Source organism: Gallus gallus, chromosome 1 (genome assembly GCF_016699485.2).
Source record: "Gallus gallus isolate bGalGal1 chromosome 1, bGalGal1.mat.broiler.GRCg7b, whole genome shotgun sequence".
NCBI lineage: Eukaryota > Metazoa > Chordata > Aves > Galliformes > Phasianidae > Gallus > Gallus gallus.
Window position 1 is genome coordinate 133,626,949 of NC_052532.1, and position 24,454 is coordinate 133,651,402.

The 24,454-nt window shown below is 43.3% G+C and overlaps 1 protein-coding gene and 1 long non-coding RNA gene across 6 annotated transcripts in view; one reads left to right on the forward strand and one right to left on the reverse strand.

The window, feature by feature from the left end:
• The window catches only part of RFX8 (RFX family member 8, lacking RFX DNA binding domain), a 32,477-nt gene extending 14,725 nt beyond the window's left edge, over window positions 1–17,752 (reverse strand). The window contains exons 1-11 of one of the 5 annotated variants that reach the window (XM_040657359.2): window positions 17,642–17,752; window positions 14,610–14,728; window positions 11,566–11,627; window positions 10,427–10,513; window positions 6,787–6,849; window positions 4,529–4,592; window positions 3,400–3,534; window positions 3,238–3,315; window positions 2,682–2,795; window positions 1,805–1,955; window positions 480–538 (exon numbers count right to left, since the gene is read on the reverse strand). In XM_040657359.2, the coding sequence (XP_040513293.1) occupies window positions 480–538; window positions 1,805–1,955; window positions 2,682–2,795; window positions 3,238–3,315; window positions 3,400–3,534; window positions 4,529–4,592; window positions 6,787–6,849; window positions 10,427–10,513; window positions 11,566–11,627; window positions 14,610–14,672 (876 nt within the window). In that variant the 5' untranslated portion in view covers window positions 14,673–14,728; window positions 17,642–17,752. Of the gene's footprint in view, window positions 1–479; window positions 539–1,804; window positions 1,956–2,681; window positions 2,796–3,237; window positions 3,316–3,399; window positions 3,535–4,528; window positions 4,593–6,786; window positions 6,850–10,426; window positions 10,514–11,565; window positions 11,628–14,609; window positions 14,734–17,641 lie in introns of all 5 variants that reach the window. The other 4 variants (XM_416912.8, XM_040657356.2, XM_040657358.2 and 1 more) reach the window with 4 other exon arrangements.
• LOC101749995 lies at window positions 17,701–23,954 on the forward strand. The gene is made up of 4 exons (XR_005843654.2): window positions 17,701–17,956; window positions 18,107–18,203; window positions 18,355–18,521; window positions 21,849–23,954. It is a non-coding gene; the product is annotated as an uncharacterized LOC101749995 (long non-coding RNA).
• Window positions 23,955–24,454: the final 500 nt, after the last annotated feature.

The window sequence follows — 24,454 nt, forward strand, 5'->3', positions numbered from 1 at the left end:
AACTACATTTATTAAGGAAGGGTGTGATGCTGCTTTGTAACCCAAGGAGCCACGATTCCCTTCTTTTACTCCTTTGCTGTGAGGACACAGTGAAGTCATTTAAGCCAGATGGGCATACTGGGAGAATCTTATACTGCTTGTACTGTGATTTTGCAAGTATTTAAGGACAGCAATGGAAGAAAAGCTACAGAAAGGGCACAGCCCATCATAATAATGAAGCACTAAGTACAGGATAACCACTAACTACATCTCAGAGGCTCTCACAGAACCCAAATGGCCCCTCAGCATGCTTACTGTGGGCAGAAATAAGTAGGAGGGTCAGCATGGTTTGGACCACGGTTAGTATACAGATAATAACACCTGTGCTGCTGTTGTTCTACTACAGTGGAGCATCTCATAAATGATCCTTACTGTGTGTGGGCTTCTTTGAGTGAATGAGATGCTCATTTTTTTTTTGTTTCATGGATTCTGGAACATACCTTGGCCATATTAGAAAGATCTGTCTTTCTCCTGAGTCTTTTTATAAACACAGTAACTTCTGTTAAAGAAGAAGAGGCAGGTGTTTCATATAGTTAGTATTTTACATCCTTAAAGACATTAATGAAGACAGATCTCTTTAAATTGTAAAGCAGATCCCTGTGGGAGCAACAGGCTAACTCAGAGCACAGGGAGACAGCTGAGCTGCTCTCTGTGCTGGGGTCCCTGCAAGTTTAAAGCTTGCAAGCAGCCCAGATTACCGCTCTTCCTTCACTGGAAATGTGAATTCTGTTTCTCTCTGAAGTTTGTGCAAACCCCAAAGCCCAGGATATGCATAGAAAGCATTGTAGGTGGTTAATTATGTGTACTTTCATGCACACAAGTGTGTTAAAAGCTGATTACTAAATTTGCTCTGTCAATTGAACGTAAGGACTGCCAGATTTGAGACTGACTGCAAATCATCCTTGAGCACATGTGTGCAAGCTGACCTGCATCCATGCAGGATCCCACCTTTCTCACTGTAGAGATGGTTTTCATTCATGGAACAACTGCATAGCATTTTGCTTTAGCTGGATTCTTCTGCATAGCTGAACTAGATGATCTTAAGGGCTCCTTCCAACCCAAACCATTCTATGATTCTATGTAATACATAAACTGTAGAATCGTGGAATGGCTTTGGTTGGAAAGGGCCATAAAAATCAACGAATTCCACTGCTGTGGGCAGTGACCCCTTCTAGTAGATCAAGTTGCCCAAAGCCTCTTCCAACGTGACCTTGAACATTTTGTACATATGAACATATTTGCATACATAAATCAAAATATGTATGTATGTACATATTTAGGATCACACACCTTTGTCTATTACAAGATTTTTAAATCCTTCTCTAATGACAGAGTCACATTTTCCTTATAGGCCTTTGGCCTTTTTTCTACTTTATGTTGAACTGCCCTGTAGTCATTAATTAATTTATCTGCATAAAACCACTTGCAAGGTAAAGAGACAGAACAATATCTTAATTTCAGAGGGCAGGGTGCTTATTTTTCAGAGTCATCAACACAGCCTTAGTGAACATGACAAAAGACAGGTCTTTAAAAAGATTCAAGTACACTTTAATTAATCAGGATCTTGGAATGATTTGGGCTTAAATTTGTTCTCACACCAATTGAGACCATTTATTTTTAACTGTGTGCCAACTAACTCTAGTCCTTCCTACTATCAAGGTCATCAGCTAAAATGTCTTAAAAATAATTTAAGAGTCTTGTAACCCAATCTTTTCTTCAGTTGAAACAAAGATTTTATGAAAATCATTCTGTTCCTCATACTCACCTTTACATTTGGATGTTTGGAGTGGCATTGGAAACTCTTCCAAAGCGTTAAGCAGCCAGAGTTTAACATTTTTACTGAATATCCTGATTGACTTCAGATAGTGGACAGACACCTCCTCCAGGAAGTCACCAAGGAGAATATTATCAATTTCCTACAATGTAAATATATGGATCTGCATGGTTGCTGCACTACAGATTTTGTACAGCAGCATGAAATACATTTTAGCTGTGATTACAACTTATGTCATGAAAAAAAGCCCATTTTTTCCTCCTCTTAAGGCAATAATTAAACTATATTTATTAGCAGAAGGCAAAATGTCCTAGAAGCAAGCAGTGCCTCCTGAATTAATTACTAGATGCTGCTTGATAAGCTGCTGTAAATAAGAACTAAATTATTCTGAGCAGAAAACTGTGGATGTCTACATGGAATGTCACTGAGAAATACCGTAAAGTTATCAAAGGAAAAATAACCCTCTTGTAGTTTAGAATCCAGCTATTAGGCCGAATTTCAGGTGCATATCCTCATTCCAGACCCCCAGATCACATTTATGACATCATCCTCCATTGGTGTTAAGAACTTTCAACTGGGGTTGTATGCAGAGCCAGGAATTGGACTTGATGATCCTTATGGATCCCTTTCAACTTGGCATATTCTGTGATTCTCTGAACTGAAGACATGGCAGCAAATGGCTGTAGTCTCAAATTCCACTGTCTCCTTTCAAAATCCAAACTCACTGGCTCAAAATTTATATACACATAAACACTGAAAATATGATCTCATTGTAGAGTACACAATAAACAGCTGGTCTTTCTCTCCAGGTAGAACTACCCAAAAGACAAAAATCATGAAGTAATTACAACAAACGTGTCTACAGTACCTTGAATAGATATCTGTCATAGTACTTGAACAGCTGGGATATATCTGGCAAGGATATAAATGCTACTTTTTCAGGCTGTAGAGACTTCCAGAATGACGTGATGCAGTCTTCCACCTATTGCACAAAGTCCTTTATGAATATTTTTGCCAGTTTTACACTAGTGACATGTGAAGTGTGGCTCAGTGCATCAGCACAGGAGCAGGAGGATAATCACAGAGCTTGGCTCCCCACCTGGCTTGAGCCAGGCTCAGACACCAGTGGGAGTACCCTGGGGTGAACCTTGCAAGGCAGCATAACAAAGAGCAGGGAGACAAAGAGATGTGCTGTGTTTATGTGAATGTAGTGGGAGATATGTATCCACGGCCTTGTGTTTTGTGCCCACAACATCACATTCTAAGAGCTGGCCACATTAATTAAGAATTCCAGTATATCTTGACTGAGTGCTCTTTTTGTCCATAAATAAATGTCTACCTTAGATAAAAACCATCAACGAAATAAGCTACAAAGAAACAACTTCATTATCATATTTGTTTGCTATCATGCATACAAGGCATACCTTGTCAAGCTCTTGCATTTTCACAACCTGTAAAATGTCTTGGCAGTGGCTATTGTACTCATTTGCGATCTGTATGACCTGGACAAAGTGAGCAAAAAGACTGTAAAAAAGATCATATAGTCAAAGAACTAAATTGCTTGATTACTGAATACTTGAACATACCATCTCATAGGGGTATTTGTTCAGTAATTCTTGCTCCCAAGGGCAGGCTAGCCCAAATTCAGGCAAAATGTATGCAAGTCTGTCTTCTTCAGTTTTCAGGTAAGTGAGCGATGGAAAACAGTGCAAATCCTTGCTCCAAAGCATCAGAATGTATTTTAAAGAATTAAAAGAAAAAAGAAAAAAGAAAGCACACGATTATCTTGTCACTTCTGCTAAACTAAGTACTTTTTTGAAGTTGTATAATGGTATTTTTTAATAAGATGTAATTATTCACAGAAATGCTTGGGTTTTTTTTTGCTAAAAAAAAAAAAAAAGAGGTGGCTGAAAGAAACAAGCATCGTTGACTAAAAGTTCAAATTCCAAACAGTACATTAATTTATTTTCAAACCAAGTGAATATTTCATGCTATGCATATCTTATGTATATATTTTCCATAGCACTCGTTTTCACAGTTGCAGTCGTCTAAATAAGGCTTGAGATAGTTGGCTCTGCTGTAAAGGTGACAGCAAGGTTTTCTTCAGCTGTTGCTACACACACGCTGAGCACCATGAGAAAACAAGAAAGACACACAGTCTCTCCTTTTCCCTCACTGTGATCCCCGTAATCCTGCTGCTCATGCTCTGTGGGTTGGCTTCCAACCACCCCCGTGTCAGGCCAATTCCCTACTGCATTTGAGAACGGCCACCAGTTAGCCTACCATCAGCCCCTTTGGCAAGCAGGGCTGCCATTCTCTTTTCTTAATCACTTCACAGTGTTTTATAGACCTCCCATGCCAATATAGTCTCAGTGAGTTGAAAGGACACTGGCTCAACAGCATGAGGGCCTGCAGTGGTGAGCTTCAAACAAGGAAGGTGGTGCCCAACTAACTTCTCCAGTGTTGGAAACCTGGGCAGTCAGCCATGATTTCAACACTCGGCATGGCAAAGATCATTTGAGCTGACATTTAGACAATGAAAATACTTAGCAGCATTAGGAGTAGGGGGAGTAAGCATTTAGTGAGGTTACACAGACAAAGGTTATTTCAGGGAGTGTGAGGGGTTAATTGTATTTCATTACAGCATTATATAGCATTTCTAATCAAGCACACAGAGAACCATTTTGTTACAAATCTAATCTATCTGAAACTCACTGTTCCTTTTTTTTTGCTATTGCTCTCGTAACCAGCTGCATCTCCAGAACTGCAGGCGTCTGCACTGTGGTAAAATACAGAACATAAAGCCCTTCAAAAAAACCCACCAATTTACACTGTGCTTAGTGAGAAAACGATCTCAAAGTGGATAGAGAGTACTAGGCTGAAGTAGACAGCAGCGTATTTAGGAAACAAAATCCCTCCCTTTTCCATCATTCAGTGGTCCCAGGATTTTCTAATAAAAGTGGAGACTAATTTCAAGATAAAATTGAGCTACTCACTGCAGACAGGAAGATATTAGCCATTTAGCAGCTCAATCTCTTCCAGCTTCTCGTACCAAATTCATGATTTTGAACTTGTAGTGGCAGTTCATTTAGAGTGAAAATAAAAATCATAGACATGGAAATAATGAAACCATAATCATCCTTGAGCTTTCATTGCACAGTAACCCCAATTTCTGTTCCCTTTACCAGGGCAGATAGCAACTTTTTCCTGGCTGCCCCCTGCCTACTTTGAAAGTCTTCCTTGATGCTCCACACTCTCAGTATTCTCATGGACCTACAAAGGCTCAACCATCAGCTTTTGGCTGGAAAACCAAGAGCTGGGCAGCAGTAGGCTGCTTTCTTGTTTTGTCATCTCCTCCCTCCTCCTGCACCTGTGTTGCTGAAGTGAATCCTGCAGGAGAGAAAGGCAGTGGCGCTCTCTCTGAGAAACCTTGTCTGTTGTGAACTGATGGGGTTCAGCTGTCGAAGGAAGGGAAGAACTATGGCCACAGGCTTGCCAAGCCTAAAGCTGCTGGGGAAGGGGAACAGTGAAGGCAGTATCAGCAGTGACTGCCCAGAGACAATAACAAGAGCAGAGATCAGTGGGAGAGCACTTGAAGAGTAGCACAAAAGGAACACCAACCACTAAGCCAGTTTCTGGCCCAACTTCAGTTCCACAACACAAATGCATGGAGCATAAGAAATAAAGAAGGTGAACTGGAGGTTTTAGTCCAGTCTCAGGGCCAGGATATTCTGGGCCTCAGTGAGATGTGGTGGGATGGCTCACAAGTCTGGAATGCTGAGAGGAATGGCTACAGGCTCTTCAGGAGGGATGGGCAGGGAAGGAGGTGTAACCCTTAACATTAGGGAAGGTCTGGACTGCATGGAGCTGGGTAATGGCAATGGAAGGATTGGGTTCTCTTCATAAGAGTCAGAGGAAAGGCCTACAGGGGAGATATTATCTGGAGTACTGTGTCCAGTTCTGGACTCCCGAGTTCATTAAAGACAGAAAACTATTGTAGAGAGTCCAGTGGAAAGCTACAAAGAAGATGAGGGACCTGGAGCATCTCCTGTATTGAGGAATGAATGAGAGACCTGGAGCTGAGGCCTGGAGAAGAGAAGGCTGAGAGGGGATCTTATTATATCTTATTGATACCTAATGGGCAGGTGCCAAGTGGATGGTGGTGCCCAGTGACAGGACAAGGGGCAGTGAGCACAAAGTACAACAGAGGAAGTTCCACAGAGCACTGGAACACGCTGCCCAGAGAGGTTGTGGAGTCTCCTCTGAAGATATTCAGAACATGCATGGACTCTTTTCTGTGCAACCTGCTGTAGGGAACCTGCTTTAGCAGGGGTGTGGATCAGGTGATCCCCAGAGGTCCCTTCCAACCCCTGCAATTCTGTGATTCTGTGACATGGGACGTGCTCCAGCCAGCCCCCCCATCTGCTGCTGACATGTGCTCCCTGTCTGTGAAGCCATTTCGAGCTCCTGGGCTCTGGGGGACTATGCTATCTGGAGGGTGGCAGCCAGTGTTTTGCACAAAATATGCAGTCCTTGCTGGTGGCTGGTACGCACGCCACCTCCCTTTCCCTTCACCACCACTTTGGTGCTGGAAGCCAAAGGACTGCACCCACCAAAGGCCTGGCACAATGTTAATACTACATGTGTTTGGTCTCCACAAACAAACGAATGGGTCAGTACAGATGCACTGCTGCCAAACGTCTCATCCTTGCAGGTTCCTAAAGCCTGTGGAATACAATTAACAAACATTTTACAGCTCCTGCTCTTCCCAAGCAGGCAGCCAGCTGCATTCTGCCGCTGCTGCTATGGCAACATACCTCAGCACCTCACCTCTCCTTCAGCGGGCTGCCTAGTCCATTTGCCCTGTGCTGGGTGGCAGGCTGAAGCCTTCATTCTCACTACCCCTCCACCTGTGCCTACCTCACCTTTGCCAGGTGAGGCAAACATCGTTAGCAAAAGAGGTTCAGACTCACCCGGTGCCCATCGGGGGGGTGCTTGGCTGCCATGCAGAAACACTCTTCCCTGGAGAGCACTGCCTGGGCAAAGACAGAGCACACAGAGTGGAAGGTGGGTGGGAGGCGAGGGCAATGAGCTCAGCTCTGCCTCCCATGGGGCTGGAGAGGGGGCACCAGAGCTGATAGGGGAGGTCTTGGGTGTAGGGATGGCAGAAAGACTGAGGTGAATGGGAAGGAGGAAGAGAAAATGAATGGAGGGAGAACGGTGAATGGAAATGACAGATTACACTGAGATCAGAAAAGATATTATCCTAGAAACACGCTAGAATTTGTAACTGAAGAATTACAGGTTTGCTTCACTAGGAAGTCAGAGGCCCAAGCCTCCCCTGTTACTGGATCATGAAGTAACTCTTAGAGGTCTTTTCCAACCTTGGTGATTCTGTGATATGATTTTACTCTTACAAAGCCAAAACTCACTGGCATTTTTTAGCACTGCCATACTCCAAGCCACGTTGACCTGCCAGAGCAGCTGCCATTATAGGGAGACCTCATCCTCAAAGCTCCCATTCCTAAAAGTCACCTTAGTGTACTGCAAATCATCCCACACCCTCTTAAATCTCCACAAAACCTTTGGAGTCCCGTTTGGTCGCAGCTCTGCTTGTTTGCACTACTTTCACATCATCAGCAGCACAACAGAATACCTATCTTCAGAAAAACTCAACATTTTGAAGCAGACGAGCTCACAGGTGCTTTGTAAGAATATCCTCATCACTCCTACTGTGAACTCATTCTATCCCAGCAACCTAACACATCCAAGGCCTTGTTGACTACCAAGAGGCAAATGCCTTCTTTGCAGTAAAAGGTTAATCCTTATAATCTTATGGCCATTTCTATGACACCAACAAGCAAAGCTCCCAACGTGCCAGACCCTTCATAGGCCTGGTTCCTTACTGCCAGCCCCACGTCAAGTGCTGATGACCTCAAAAAGGTCAAGAAACACTGTTTTCAGTAATTAGAGACAGTGGATTGTAGTGCTGACACCAGTCCATTCTTTAACAGCCCAGAGGGAGTTTAGGTGGATGCGTTCGTCTCTCAGCTGGGCTCTCGGCTCCACCTTCCCCTCAGGTAGAAGCTCCAGGAGAAGCACCTGTGTGTCAGACTCAATCCAGGTGTGGAAGGACACAGTAGTCATTTGGGACGTGCTGACTGCTCAGGCACACATCCCTGTCTCTGCCAGGGGGAGATGGCATCAAGCCAGTGAGGTCTCTCCTATTCATTGGATCTGGTTTGAAGACAAGCATTTGGACTGCACTGTAATGATATGTTAATAATCTGCTTCATTATTACCTAGAAGTTTTCACACCAGCACTCTCTTCCAGACTGTTGCGTTATGGATCAAATACTGTCTGCTGCAGCCATCAGTTTGACTCCACAAGAACAATGTTTGCCCTTGCGGGTAGAAAAATACTCAATTTTTTATTACTTTTTTTCTAACTTTCATTTCTCTACTGAAAAAAAAATTAAAAAATTCCAGGGATATATTTTTTTTTATTTGTTTGTTCAGTGGCAGTTTTATTGGATGACAAAAATTAATTCTGACTGCTAAAAGTACTGAGCTCTACAAGAAGGCAGTAAAGATAAGGTATTTGCTTACTGTGTTCCTATGCATTTGTAAAGCATGTATATAACTGTAAGAACAGATGGAAATAAACTGACTTATTTCACTGAGGCTGCTGCTTATGTACTATGTGGCCTAATTTATTTTCTTAGTTATTGTGTGGGAGGAGGGTTATGATAACCACGTGTCTCTGGCTGCATTTCATTTGATTGTTTTTTTACTGCCTTCTCTCTGTTTTCTTCTGCTGCCCTTTAACAGGCACCAAGAAGCAGCAGTGACACCCAGGTGCTGCTGGTGCACGTGTTGGATCTAGATGGGGGCATGTGTCTGGGTTTTCATAGAATCATCATAGAATGGCCTGGGTTGAAAAGGACCACAGTGATCATCGAGTTTCAACCCCCCTGCTATGTGCAGGGTCGCCAACCACCAGACCAGGCTGCCCAGAGCCACATCCAGCCTGGCCTTGAATGCCTCCAGGGATGGGGCATCCACAGCCTCCTTGGGCAACCTGTTCCAGTGCGTCACCACCCTCTGGGTGAAAAATTCCCTCCTAATATCTAAATCTCCCCTTAGTTTAAAGCCATTCCCCCTTGTGCTATCACTATCCACCCTCGTAAACAGCCGTTCCCCCTCCTGTTTATACGCTCCCTTCAAATATTGGAAGGCCACAATGAGGTCTACCTGAAGCCTTCTCTTTTCCAAGCTAAATAAGTCCAATTCCCTCAACCTTTCTTCACAGAAGAGGTGTTCCAGCTCTCTGATCATCCTAGTGGCTCTCCTCTGGACCTATTCCAAGAGCTTTGTGTCCTTCTTGTGCTGTTTTGAGTGAAAGCTGCTCTAAACGCAGCTCTTTGGCTTCCCACAACACCTTCAATGAAGGAAGCATCAGACAAAATAATTTCACAGTTAAGAGACTTACTTAAGAGTATTGCAGCTAGAAAGATGATGTTTATCTGAATGTATATATATTTAATATAGTGTGTGTTTGTAGCTAGGGATATCACTTTAGCAAGGTTCTCATGTGAAATGAGCCTCGCGTTGCCTATGAATAATTTGTTTGGTCTCAAAACAACTGATTGCCACTTGACTGTGCACAGAACCTGAGCCTTTACCCTGCTCCCCTCTTTATCCTTGCTCTGCTGTGGCTGCCTGGACTGCTGCAGCTTCACTCTGCCATCAAACCAGCAAAGACAGGCAGCAAACCCGCGGGTATAATTTTTCCATTCTCTTGCAGCGTGTATTCAATTAACTATACAATAAAATACCACAGACAGTGAAACAGCTTTCATCATCGCCAGAATATCTGAGTGCTTAATAGTCTGTCTTGTATCCCTAGAACATTTGTGCCGTAGAGAGCTATTATATCCCCATCTAAAAGAATGGAAACCAAAGTACAGAATTCATTTGTATACACATTTCTTTTTCTTTCCTTCTCCCCAGGAGAAATGCAACTCTGTAGCTCATTTACCTCAACCATGACCTTAGCGATGACCTTCATCCTGCCTACAGCTGGGCTGAGATAAAGTCTACACTTAGCTTCTACACTGTCTTACATTCATCACTTTTTTAGATTGTTTTTCTGTTCTTGCAGTCAATTTCCGCTCCTGCCTTACGTATCATCTCATTGCTGTTCCCTTTCAAGAGCTTACGTTAAAACCTGACATTTTAAAACAAAACAGAGGCAGTACTTTCAAAGTAGCACGCCTCACCTCTTAGTAAAAACTAGATAACACCACTGCGTATAGAACTCGTCAGGAGAGCGCTGTCATTTCTATTGTAATACGTGTTTCTCCAGCCTACTGCTTACCAACAGAAGTGCTACCATGTCAAGAAGCAATTGGCATTTATCTGAGCTTCCAAATTGAATTTTCTTGTTAGGGATATTGCTTCATGTCACAGCACTTTTATAGCACGTATAAGAGGAAGAAAATACTCACACCATTGACAGTGCTTAGCGAAGAGAAATAACAGACTTCTATGTACAGACAATATCTAGATTATCATGTGACATTTCGTGATTGAAATATCTAGAAAACAAACCTGCGGTAATTCTTTTGAGACAGAAGGAAACAATAACGTCCATAGAAGGAAGAGTCCTTCTTGATAGCTATTCCATCATAATGATATCTAGAAAATAATTCAAAGAAAAATGGGTGAACTGACAAGCATGTGATTTTCAAGATATTCCTCTGCTGAAAGCATCTTCAGACAAGAAAAGACAAAGTGAAAACAAAAATGCTACATTTACTTTATAAATTCTGTCGGAAATTTATTTCCCTGGCACAAAATGTTTACACGAGTGTTTCTAGAATGACTTAACAAGCTCTACTTAGTTGTTTGGGGGTGTTTTTTTTTGCCCTTCAGTGATACATTCTTTTAAGTGAACAGACATAAGCCAGCAAATACAGTGCAACAGTTTTGCACAGGATAATTAGAGAAGTCACAGACCTCTCAGCAGCCAGAGGTCCCCCTTTCCCCATTGAAGCTGGAGGACGGTGTGCACTTGCAGCACAGTGGTTTACAATAGGTGAGGGACGGGGTGGCCCATGGGTGGAAGATAAAACCAAGAAATCTAGAAGAACTGTGATAGATTTATGCCCATCCTGGTGTTATCATTCTGCTCTGGTCTTGGAAGAGTACACCAGCATCTGGTACAGGGTGAGTGGGGAGCTTCCTGGCCTTCAGCAGCCAGTAGAGGGTGAGCTTCTGCTGGTGGGAAACAACTGCACAGGGCTGCAGAGCACCACACACCGTCCCAACCAGTGCTGGAAGCATCTGTGGCCAAACGGTCCAAACTGCTATATCAAGCTGACAGCAAGTCCAGGCTAGTGGAGAAAAATCACAGATCAAATAAAGGCCCGCCATTCAAAGCCAGTGTTCTACAGCTACTCCAAATGCTTGTAAAATGACTGCATTTCAGTGCCCTTTAAAGCACCGTTTCTCCCAGTCTGGATATTCGGAGTGTGAATATATATTTGGATGTTGAATCTATGAAAGAGTATCTATCCCAATTCTCCTGCTTCTGCTAGAGGGACAGAAGGAAAGGAAAAGAAGGGAGATGGAGAAAGAGGTTAGAAGATGTATTAGAGCTGGAGCTGAGAATTCTGCCTTTTTCTTTTTCAGTTTTACTAGAGCGATCACTCATAATGTTTTGCAAACAAAGGATTCAGAAACAGTACCTGGCACTGCCTCTGGTGCCCAGCCTTCTTGTCCCCAGACCTGGGAAAACTAACCGGATAAGCTAAAAAACAAGCAGAAAATTAGAGATTCCTAGCAAGTTCATTCAAAAACACAAAGGTGTACCCATTACAGTTTTCTCTCCTTGATCTCTTCTTTTTCTTTTCATCTCTTGCTGGCTAATACCTGTCCCTACATACCACTCAAATGGTAACTGCTGAATTGAACTCAATCAGGCTTTTGTGGATCGAAAAGCAAGTAATTTTATGGATTACCTCCCTCAGGTGAGACTTGTTTCACATCAGCCTTGTTTGCCTGCACTGAAGCACACCCAGGAGACCACCCACAGCTGTCTGGGTGCAGCACAACCAGGGGAACCTGATCTGCAAGAAGCATCTGTCTGGGGCCTGTGGAGGGGCTGGAGTTCCTCCATCCCTGTCCAGCCCTCCTCATCTGAGCAGGGTTCACTCACACAACCCTCTCACTTGTACATGGAGCACTTGCAGGCTGGGCTCTAACTTGATGTTTCTGAGAGGCTGCATCCCCACACTGCACAGCAACCTCCAGGCCACCCGTGTGGTGATGTGAACTGGGGTCAGGCAGCATCTGCCAAGGTTAAGCCCTACAGAATAATACGATAGTGTCAGGGTAATACCTCACTTCACCATGATTATTCTGCATGAGCTCTCCTGTGAAGGTAGTGCCTAACAAGGGGTACCAGAGCTGTACAGGAATGAGGGCACAATGCTGTCACTGAGCCAGGCAGTCCTTCATTGCAGCCCAACACTGCCTTTGTGCAGAGTGCACCTTGATGGTTGAAGGGCCTGCACAAGGACAGATTGCATTCCCTGACCTGCAGGTTACAACAGTCCTGGTATGGTTCTGCTTTTTGCACATTTCTGTGTGCACCCATCTCAGCTGCTTCCTTTCTCAACGTGGTACATACTCCCCTTGTCCCAAAAGGCCGTCCTGTGAACTGAGGCCTCTTCTACAGACAGTGGCGTACTGGAGCAGAGGGACCAGGCAGATTAAATTAGTGCCATCTCAAATAACTGCAATTTCATTCTCACAAGGCTTGACTGCAAAAATCCTTACATGCTGTGCGGTCAAGTTACTACAGCTTGACAAATTATTAATGGCTCATATTATTCACTGGCCTCTTGTAACCACTTACACATGCACCTGTATTTTAAAGCAGCGTAACTGCAGCTCCTTCCCCTCAGTCTCCTGCTGCACAGCCACAGCTCATGCTGAGGTGGGACTCATCTTACCTACGTGGCTCCTTGTGTAAGCTACTCTTGGTAGACTCCAGGGTCAATGAAGAAAAACAGGCAGTTCCAAGGCATGAGTCACCTGAGCTGACGAGACGACCCATTTAGGGTGAGAGGAACCGTATGTAACTACTTATTTCTCTCCACTGACTACCAAGAGATGGTAAGGTGATGAGTTTCATGGCAGACCTCTGTACCGAACCAGGCCAGTTCCGCCTATGGCTTGACTGATGGGTGATGAGCCATTAGGCTGTGGTAAACCAGTCATGTGGGATCAGTCACTCAAACCTTAAGAGTGATCATCACCCAGTAAAAACAAAACAAAATGAAACAGGTTCAACTGAATTGAGATAAATGATTCCTAAAATGAGTTTATCCACACACAAAATTGATTCCAGGCGCAACTTTTTCTTGAATTTTTTCTTTAAAAGTGCTAAAACAGCTCCTACCGCAGGCACTAATGGAAAACTATTAGCTGTAAAAATAGGAAGTTCTGAACAAAAAATCCTGGATATCAATCACACACGATTCTGTTTTCCTGAATTGGTCAAATAAAGTCAAATAGCTGTGAGGATTTGTTGCATGTGGGATTTCTATGTGGTAATTGCCTTGTGGGTTGTATCAACATCCACTTAGTGGAAGAGTGCAACTGCTTAAAGGATATTGTTTTTTACATCTGCTTTTGTTTTGCTTGGAAGATTTAGTGAAGAATTTTCAGTGTGTGTTTGGAGCAAAATCTCCCCAAGTGTACTTAAAAAGGGAAGTTCAAAATTATGTAACAACCAAATGGGTCTTTTAAGGACAGAAGAATCAGCTTCTCAGGACTGGTTTCTTAACCTTGCACTGTTTACCCTGGAAAAGCCTTCTAAAAAAAGATCGCAGAATCACAGAATCAGAATCGCAGGGGTCGGAATGGGCCTCAAGAGATCGAGTCCAACCGCCCTGCCAAAGCAGGTACTCTACAATAGGTCGCACAGGTAGGCATTCAGATGGGTCTTGAATACTTCCATAGAAGGAGACTCCACAAGCCCTCTGGGCAACCTGTTCCTGAGCTCTGTCACCCTTACCATAAAGAAGTTCTTCTACATGTTAGTATGGAACTTCCTACATTCGAGTTCTAGGCCATTGCTCCTTGTCCTTGCCCCACTGAGAAGATCCTGGCCTCATCCATTTGTCTCCCAGCTCCCTTCAGATATTCCTAAACATTTATCAGATCCCCTCTCAGTCTTCATTTCCCTAGGCAGAACAGACCCAGGTTACTCAGCCTTTCCTCATCTGGGAGATGCTCCAGGCCCTTAATTATCTTTGAGGCCCTCCACTGGACTCCTTCCAGGAGATCCCTGTCTTTTTTGAACTGGGGAGCCCAGAGATCTTTGCCAGTGTAACACACACATCTTCCCTGAAGAAAATTCCATTACAGACAATGCTTTTTTCCCCCAGTATATCTGTATTTACATGAGAGCTTACTAGAAATATATTAGCAAAGACGCGAACATAGCTGTCATTTTTGACCATCACAAATCTCTGTGCACCCACCACAGAAAACATGGACACAACTCTCAGATAGCCAAAGAAGTAAGGACAATACAAAAGCCTTCAAACACAGCCTTTTCTAAGCTCTTAGGCTGAATTACCCCATTAATAATATATTATGTATGCACCCTTTTCTATTATTTTATTTTTCTTGGTACACAATGCATATATTTGATACAAATGTATCTTATTTTCTGTTTGGATCTCAGCTTCTAATCTTACAAATCCTCTCTATTCTGTACCTTTCCAAAGGTGGCTGAATTTACTTTGTCGTTGTCATTTGAACTGAAGTTTTCCATATACATTTCATATAGCAGCCAACGAGGTATGGTGCATCCTTCACACAAATAGAAATTATCAGCTATCCTTTAAAACAAAAAAACAAAACAAAATCTATCAGTTTATGTCAGAATTAGAAAAAAAGAATTGTTAACTTGCAGTTTTAATAGCTTGTCAAGTTTACAGTGGACTGAGTAATTGTAACTCCTGTTTTATGGAAGCATAAAGTCGAAGTATGGACTATCACTTCTATGCTGATTCATATTCTGGTTAAAAGAAAAAAGGTGCATCTTCATAGGCGTGCATACATCCTAAGTTTTTCTTCTTTTTACCTTCAGCTTTTTTTTTTTTTTTTTTACAAAGTCTGAGAACGATTGTGTGAGACTCTGCTAAGAAATTAACAGGATCTCATAGTTTTTAACAAAGAAATACAACTTAGTGCTACTAATCTAACACTAAAACCATTATGTGATATATTAGCTTCTCTCTAATAAGACATAACTTTTATCTTCTACTTCTAAGGGTCTCCGGTCTACCAAAAACACCACTTTCTCTTCTGAAATGTCCAACATGACGGTTTGGGGTGGAGAATGCACAAATTATGAAGGTCCAAATTCTGTTCTTATACAATCTCAATGCTTTTAGCTCAAGTTTAGAACAGAGTTTTAATTTACAGTTACAGTACAACAGAACCGATGGCACCAAAACTCATCCTTAGGTTAAACTTCTTGCCCATCCTGCAGATCAGAGCAGTCATAATCACTTAAATGGAACTACTTGCTTAAACAGGATGAAGACTCATAGATTCATAGAATCATTAAGGTTGGAAAAGACCTCTCAGACCATCTAGCCCAACCTTCAGCCCACCCCCACCATGCCCACTCATGTCCCTCAGTGCCACACCCACACAGCTCTTGAACACCTCCATGGACAGTGACTGCACCACCTCTGGGCAGCTGTGTCACTGCCTCACCGCTCTTTCCAAGAAGGAAGATGTGAACTTCGTTTCTTTTTAGCCGAAGTAATTGACTTCACTAGAATAAAGACCTTTAGGTATGAGATAGTGGCAATGTCTTTGATGTCAGAGGATAATAGCTCCCTGAAGTACAAATACAGGAGCAAAGAAGCAGAGAAGGGATTAATTTTTAGAGCATGACACACTGCTCGTGTGACAGTGTTGTCTTACTGTGACTCCACTTCTGCTATACCCAATGATTTATGCATATTTGATTATTTCATCAGATGAATGCTGGTACAGCACAGTGCCTCACAGTGTGTGAGTCAATAATTAGGTTGGTTCAGAACGCAGACTTTTTCATATCCATCAGGTGAGATAAGCAGGTCAGACTTTAACTCAGTACATTCTTAATATCCTGATTTCAGGCTACCCAGTGTTTGTCTAAAGCGCTAGCTTTACTGGTAGCAGATAATAGGTAAGCGCCGCAGCAAAGTGCTGTGCTGTAGCAGACGCCATTTGGCATCACCATGCCATGGCCCCATGATGTCTGCTCAGCTCTTGCTTCCTCCCCATCTCCAGGGTTGAGAGATTCAATAGGACTTTTCGCACCATGGGGCTAAAAATCAATGAGATTTATTCTAGAACAGAGCCCTGGCTCTGCATCCCAGCAGACAGCAGCCCACGGTGCTTCTAAGGCAGCTGTCTCAAAACTCTTCATAATTGGGCAGTCCCAGAGGAGATTAAACCTAAGTCCAAATTCATCCTTAATATATCACTGCAAAAGTCACTGGAAGTGCAGAAGGAATTAACTTGTGCTTCCGTAACTGATTTCTGCCAACAGTTTCATCTCAGCATTTAACCGTTTGCTGACAAAATATTTGGGAATCTTGTTCCATGAATTTATCATTCATTAAACTGTGAGCCTTTTTCAAATGGCAAACCAAACACGTGCATGCATGAAAGCAAAACTCATAGCAAAACCAATAAGAGCAAAAGGGAAGAGAGTGGTGGGGGAAGGTTAAAAACAAAAACAAAGACACAACATCTGGGGGGATATCTCCTCTGTTCTACCACACCTTCCTATCCACGTTGTCCATTGGGATCACAGAGTGATCCATTCTCCATGTTATACCTCTGCTATATGTGAAGCTTTGATAGCTGGGACGTCATATGGGTCTGCTATTGAACTACTTGTGAAGCTAAGTCTGCTTTGCTATTGTCAATACACCAGCATACAATGGAGCTAAACACTCAGAAAACCTCAAAACACAGAAAGGTGACTCAGAAGCTTATTGTGATGAAAGAAACAGCAGTTGATCTTTTCAAGGGTTGTTTACGATTCAGTTTTACGCAGTGTCTCAAAGTCGTGGGATGACCTCCACAACTCCCTTTCTTTAGTCCTTCTGAAATGGAAATAGTCTATCTAGAGTTTCAAGAAGTATATTAAAGTTTCAGCATGGCTCACTAGGTGGACCCAGCCATGTTTGGGGTAAGAAGACGGCAGCCCTGGTTTCCCTTTCCCTGTCACCTGGCAGGTGATGCTCCTCCTCAAAGCCCCATAAAAGTGATGGTGACTACCTTGCTCCACCCCACACAGCACCTTGTTGAATAGTAACCCAACCACTGCCTTCATCCCAAGGAAACATGACCTCAGGGAGTGTCAGTCGCTCTACATAGCTGTATGCCAGGCAGTCACAGCAACCAGCTCTGGTTGGGGTGGTCCTGCAGCATCAAGGTACCCCTACGTCAGTACAAGTTATGTCGGAAGACAGACTTTTAGGGAACTTTACCCACTTTCACTGGATGTTTCATGCACCACCACCACTGGGGAGCCTTTGTATTCGGCAGAACTTTTGTCTTCCCAAATTGCGTTCAGACCCAGACTCTTCTACTCCCGGCCGGAGCTCCCGCAGCCCCCGGTGGGAGGGGACGGGGGCTGCCCCTCAGCCCGGCTTCAGCCGCGTCCCACCGCGCTCCCGACCGGCCCCCCGCCGCCCCACAGCTCCGGGCTGAGCCGCGGGAAGGCGTAGCACTCACCAGCGGGTGATGGAGAGGTGCAGGAGGGAGGTGGGGCTGCCCTCCGCCATCCCGGGCCGGCCGTGCCGAGCCGAGCCGTTCCTTACCGGCTAGCGGGTGCTCGCGAGCCGCGCTACTTTTCGAAGCCGCTACCCGAGCGCGGGGCGGCGGCCGCCGAGCACCGGGCACCGGGTACCGGGTACCGGGCAGGGCCGTGCCGGGAGCCGGGCGGTGCGAGCGCCTCGCCTCGAGCTGCGGGCTCCATCGATCTGACGCACCGCACTGCGCTCCGTTTTATCTATCTAATTTAACCGGAAGAGGGGAGATTTAGACTGGGTATAAGGTTTTTGACGATAAGGGCTGTGAGGCACTGGCACAGGTTGCCCAGAGGGGTGGTGGATGCCACATCCCTGGTGACATCCAGGGTTGGACTGAACGGGGCTCTGAGCAACTTGATCCAGCTGTAGGTGTCCCTGTTCATTGCAGGGGAGTCGGACTAAATGGTCTGTAAGGCCCGCTGAGCAGAAGAAGAGAGCAAGATGAACTCCTACCCCCCTTCAAAACTCCTTCACAAAATCAAATGGTATGGAATATCCCTTTGTTCAGTTTCAGTCAGCCATCCTAATCCTGTTTCCTCCCATCTCCTTGGGCCCTTCCCTGCAAATGGCTCTGTACAACACAGCTTAGCAGCAATTACAAACATCGGTGTGTTATCAACACTGTTTTTCTCCTAGAACCAAAACATAGCATCATACCAGACACTTTGAAGGAAACAATTCCATCCCAGCTGAAGCAAAGGCAGATGGCCATGATCCCACACCTTGGATTTGTCCCCAGGCATCAGGAGCTGTTCAGTACCTGTCCTGCGTGTGGCTACACAGGGTTTTTATAGGAATTACAGGTAAGAAGTGAATTGCATGTAAATCAGGAGGTACGGAGATGTTGGAAAGAGGTGTAAATGAACAATTACACAGCAGCACATTTGAATAACATAAGCACTGTTTTAATGGGTTTGCACACATTTGAAACATTTTTTTTTTAGAGTTTTACACTAGGATGCCATGAACTCCCATAATTGTTTAATTTCTCTTTGATATAGATAGATGAAAAGGCTGTCTCCTCCACCGAAACCCTCTAAGCACTTTTCCATTGCATGCATCCATTATGCAAAACGAGCTTGACTACCATGTGACTGACAAGAATAAATTATGTATGGCTGGAGCAACTGAAAGCTTCCTAGTGGATGGAGTTGTGTTACATCAGAGCTCAGCTTCTCAGAAACTCCCATGGCTTCCCAGTGCTAATTAGCTGCTGAAGCTCGGCTATGACACAGCCTCACTTTCTTTGTTGTGACAAAGCGACCTAAGCCAACGTATTGGTAGATAGCAATATTAAAATTGGAGGGGGGCAGGGGACCAGAAAATACAAATTTCTACTGGAAAGCTGCTGGTTTTCTGGTCTCCCTGCGTAGCTTGCATTTAAGGAGCAGTGCACACAGATGTCATGTATAATGCATGTTGGTTTTAATCTGTAAAGCCTCATGCTGTGTTGAAAACCCCATAGGAAGGTGCTGCTCATTCACAGGGCTCCTAACCAAAGCCTTGAAAATGATGTCTGCCCAAAATATGCAGACTGTAACCAGCACAGCGTCATCAATAAATGTAATCAGTTGCCTACTGTGGAAGATTCACTCAGTTCTGAACTGTTGTCCAGTGCTATATCTCCACTTTGCTGACCTTTGTTCCTGGTACCACGATACCTATGCGCAGTCTCTGCTCATTCAGGCACAGCCATAGCAGTGACCTCCCAGGTGATGGGTCTGAGGAAGATGAAGTCTCACCTGCTGCCAACAACTACTTGCTCAGTACGTGCCTCAGTCTTAGTTACAGTTCTCAAGATCCACTGCCAATGGATGACTTTCTGGACCTGCCCCAAATCCCACAGCATTTATGAAACTCCGTAGGCTCCAGAGCAGCAAAAACATTTACAGTTTATCTCAAAGAGAAAAAAATGATAAACAGCCCATTTCTGTGGTGACAGACTGAAAGCAAGGGCGGCCACGTGGATCAGAAGGTCCCTGAGCAGCACCTGCTGCTCAAAACTAAGTTTTGATAGGAGGAAGTAATGCTGCACAAAGAAATTGCCCAATTACTGCCCAGGGCTTAAGATGTATAAAGAAGTAGGTCACTGAGTTTCCCTTGCCCAATTTCCAGGTCACAGTAATGAGATAAACGAGTGTGTCCTGTTCAGGTCTCTACACTCCACTATTATTTGACTGAAGTATTTTCAGTTTCTCAGAAAATGTCTCTTTAACCTTTCAATTAATTCTAATACTTTTCAGCAGAGAAAAAAAAAGTCAGATTTTGAATACCAAGCTATTAGTAGAATTTGGCTGAAAACCTGAAATCTGTTTCTTCAGTTTAATGCAGTCAGATAGGACTGGGTGGATGTACACTAGGTTAAACTGTGGCAAGCCTTTATTCTTGCATAAGCTGAATGTTGCAAGGCTGTTTCTTGCTGTCATGGACGTCCTCCTCGCATAAATTAAAGAGAATGTAATGAACATGCACTATGACTGAATAAAATTTTGACCTAAGATTAGTGTGGTTGAATTGGTTACGAGGCACACTAAAGGAGTGCCTTTCCTTTGACTTTCACCCATAACTAGGGTAACTTCAAATCAAACATGGAGGTAAAGCAGAGATCTCCAAAATGTTGTAATGAGTGTCATTAAAACAAAACCACACCTTCAGATTACACCTCTCCCTTGTTTGCCCATATTCAGGAGGAGATGGGGTGCTCTTTGAGTTATTATTTGGTGTAGGGGTATATGGTGCATGTAAGGGGCATATGGTGCATGTTCTTTCCTTCCTTCCTTCCTTCCTTCCTTCCTTCCTTCCTTCCTTCCTTCCTTCCTTCCTTCCTTCCTTCCTTCCTTCCTTCCTTCCTTCCTTCCTTCCTTCCTTCCTTCCTTCCTTCCTTCCTTCCTTCCTTCCTTCCTTCCTTCCTTCCTTCCTTCCTTCCTTCCTTCCTTCCTTCCTTCCTTCCTTCCTTCCTTCCTTCCTTCCCTGTGACCTCCTTGGGACAGAATGGCATCTATTTAAAGATTTACTAATCTTTTCTTCCTTTGAGATTTTAATAACATCAACAACCTGATGTTATCTCAATCTGATCAGTTTATCATGTACAGAGCTCGTCAGAGCACTTGCCACATTTTGAACTTTAAAATAAATCAGCCTGACAGAATTTAGAAAATATAAAAGGCTCTGTTTGATTGTGCCATGACAAGGAGCAACAGCATAACCAAAACAGGATTGCAGTCACCATCTCCTTGAGTACAATGCTTTGACTTCCCAGAAGATTGTGTCCTTCACAAGCCACCCACTTACATATGAATGCAAATGGGAAGGGAAAGGCTTCTCTTCAAGCTGCCTGCAGCAAGTGAACTCTGTAGTACATGGAAACCCAGTTCAGCAAAGCAAGTCAGCATGCGTGTAAGACCGCTTCATTTTGGCAAAGCATTTAAGAATGTGCTTAACTTTAAACGTGTACTTAGCTGAATGGTTTTGCTGAGTGGGGATTGATGGCTGAATTAAAGCATTAAACATTAATGACAGAGCTGGGAACACAAAATAGTATGTAAATGAGGATTTGTCAGGACTAGACCAAACTGATTCAATGATGCAATCATTATATGATTAAGATCTCTTAACAGACGTGAAGCCATTAGAAAGGCTTAGGGCTTGCTGACTTGAGGTGGGTGACAAGCACTGAGAGTCACTCCAGACCTTGCGCCATCTCAGTTCAGCTGCCTTTAAGGTGCCTGGAGGAGTGGAGGGGAGAGCGATAGGTGAGAATCTCTTCCACTCACTGGCTGAAGCTCTTAAACCTGTTGTAATGACTTTAACCAGACCTGTTGCCCAGGGCAGCCCTGTAGTGTTGGCTACCGATTTCCTCTTCGCTAGGATGAAGAAGGCCCTTACTATGGCCATGTTTCCAGGTGTCTCCATGCTCCTTGACATCAGGGACTTCTGGCTGCTCTTGGTCCTGGCATGAGTGGTAGCATGGTCTACTCAGGCAGCTCTGTTCCTCTCTTCCAAAGAGATTCTGGTCTTTGCCAGTTGTCCTTCGTGTTCCCACTGCCTATGAAAGGGCGGCCAGGGAACTATGTGCTGTTCTTTCCACTGTGTGCTGATGACATCTGCTCTTTGTATTTCTCTGTTCTCAGATCCACTCAGGGCAGCCAAACCATTCACACAGTGACTCATGGAGATGGAGATGTGGATAAGAGCTAGCTGCCCGTCTGTCCACAAGTGACTGAAGCTGGAGAAAGCAACTGGTTCCTTCCTGCCTGACAGAAGATGCGTTTGCTCCTCCAAGTCAAAGCAATATTGTGCTTCCCTCGTTCATTCTTTTTGTGATTTTTGTTTTGTGTTTTCTAAATCTTGCACGTACACTGGAGCTAACTTTCTGTTAACAATGTGTTTTGATGGCTCTGCTATAAGCTATGAAATAATTGCGCTGGTTTTACATGTTACAATAATTTGAACAGGAACAAAATGTTTTTTTCTTTACCGGCAAAGCTATGATGAATTGTTTGGTGAAGTTCCACCTATCTTGGAGGCTGGATAGACCAGCAGCTCTGCCATTAGTTCCGTGCCTGATTTACAGACCACCTGCCAGTGATCTTTGGCTGTGTCTGTGCATCAGAAATGTTTGTGCAGGGAATCAGTCAGTTTCAGAGGAAAGAATGGAATCAAGTGGAATCAAGGGCAGTTTTGAACTATGATCAATGTGAAGTCCATTTACAGAAGGTTTGAAAAGACAGAAAACATCTCTTTCGTGCACCAAACTGAATGCACAACTTCATCATGAAAAGAGGTGCTTCCAAACATGAATCTCTCCTTGAGTTAGAAGTCAACTGAAAAATCATAGCAAGGATGTTCGACATCTAGAAACCAGAGCAAAAACACTTTCATACCATTGGGGAGTTATGGTATGAAGCATCTGAACTTTACAGCAAACACTATTTCTTGCTCACAGGGTACATTTCTTGTTTTGAAAAACATATATAGCTTGTGTAATATGGGAGTATTACATATGGGAAATCTGGAGCATCCATTATTCCTGTGTTCAGGTTAAAAATGAATCACTTTGAATGAGCATCTTGGGTTTTTTTTGTTCGTTTGTTTTTGTTTATTTTGTATTTATTTCGTACAACACTGGGAAAAATTAAATTAAAAATGACAGGTGAAAATATTCTATTTAAGTAGCTAGACTGTTAAATAATTTTTGTGGAAGTGTTTGTTGAAAGCTTCAGTGTAATAAGTTTGATGTAATTAAATGATGATGGAGTTTGCAGTTAATCTCCTCTGAGAATGACTTTTATTATAACAAATAAAAATCCTGCCCCAATTGTTCTCTGAATATAAAGCAAGTATTACATGATTGATGCTGCTCCATCTTCCAACTATTTGCATTTCTCAGAGCAAAGTGGTACATCAAAGAAATATTTCACATGTTTAGAGTCAGAAGTGATATGACTAAAACTAGAACTGTATGCAGCTATATAACTGTTCTCCAGATTTGTAAGGCTTTTATTCTGACAGTTCTTTTACAAATCCTTTTTCATCCTCAAGACTATAAAATATAAGTGGACGTAGCATGATTTATGACATTTTCATGTAATACTTATATTATCTAAGTCCCACAGTAAATTCTAGGGAAGGAAAATACCATAACAGGCCTGTTAAGCATTATGACTTAATCATCGTAGAATAATCAAACCTGAAAGCCTCAGGATCTGAGATGTTCAAATCTACCAGGACCCTGTTTGGAGCAGGGGGAGGACTCAGCATCTCCAGACATCTCTCACAACCTAAATAGTTTCAGGACTTTGTGGTTGCTGCATGGTCTCTTCTTGATTGCCTTGAGTATACTTGACCTATCTGTCCTTGGCTTTTGTTCAGCAGAGTACTTCTTCACTTTGTGAGTAATAGCACTGCTGTTGCTAGAGCAGTGTAGGGATATAACTCCAAGAGGTCTTATAAAGAGAACGAATATCCTTTTTTGTAGATCATCTGATGCAGCTAGAACAAATACAGTTATTGGGAGCCTGCATACATTCACAGTTTTGATCCTAAAAAAGCAGCGAACACCAAGCTGAATACAGGTTGGGAACAATTGCTCTGTTCTAATGAAAGCATATTTCTTTCTCACAATATAACAAATTGCATTAGACTGACACAGATTAGCATGAGAAAAATGCCTTTTAAATAAATTTCTACTGTAAGGTTCCATTGGAATAAATTAAAAAATCAAGCTTTGTGAAATATTTGGTACAAAATTCCCTTTGATCATTTTGTGTGCTTGCATTTCTTATTTTCTTCTACCGTTCCGCACTGATGTGAAGGAGCTCTGAAGAGCTTTGCAATGCGAGCAGACGTGGTGGGCCACTCTTGCCAGCCAACATCCTTCATTTATATTCCTGATTTGTGATCCTGATCTTCATAGAATCATTGAATCATCAAGGTTGGAAAAGACCTCCAAGATCATCCAGACCAACTGTCCACCTACTGTTAATATTTCCACACAAAATCATGTTCCTTTGTACAACATCTAAACTTCTCTTGAACACCTCCAGGAATGGTGACTCCACCACCTCCCTAGGAAGCCTGTGCCAGCACCTCACCACTCTTTTGGAGAAGAAATTTTTCCTAACATCCAACCTGAATCTCTTGGTGCAACTTGAGGCCATTACCTCTAGTCCTATTACTGTTACATGGGAGAAGAGGCCGACCCCCCCCACCTTACCACAACCTCCTTTCAGGTCAT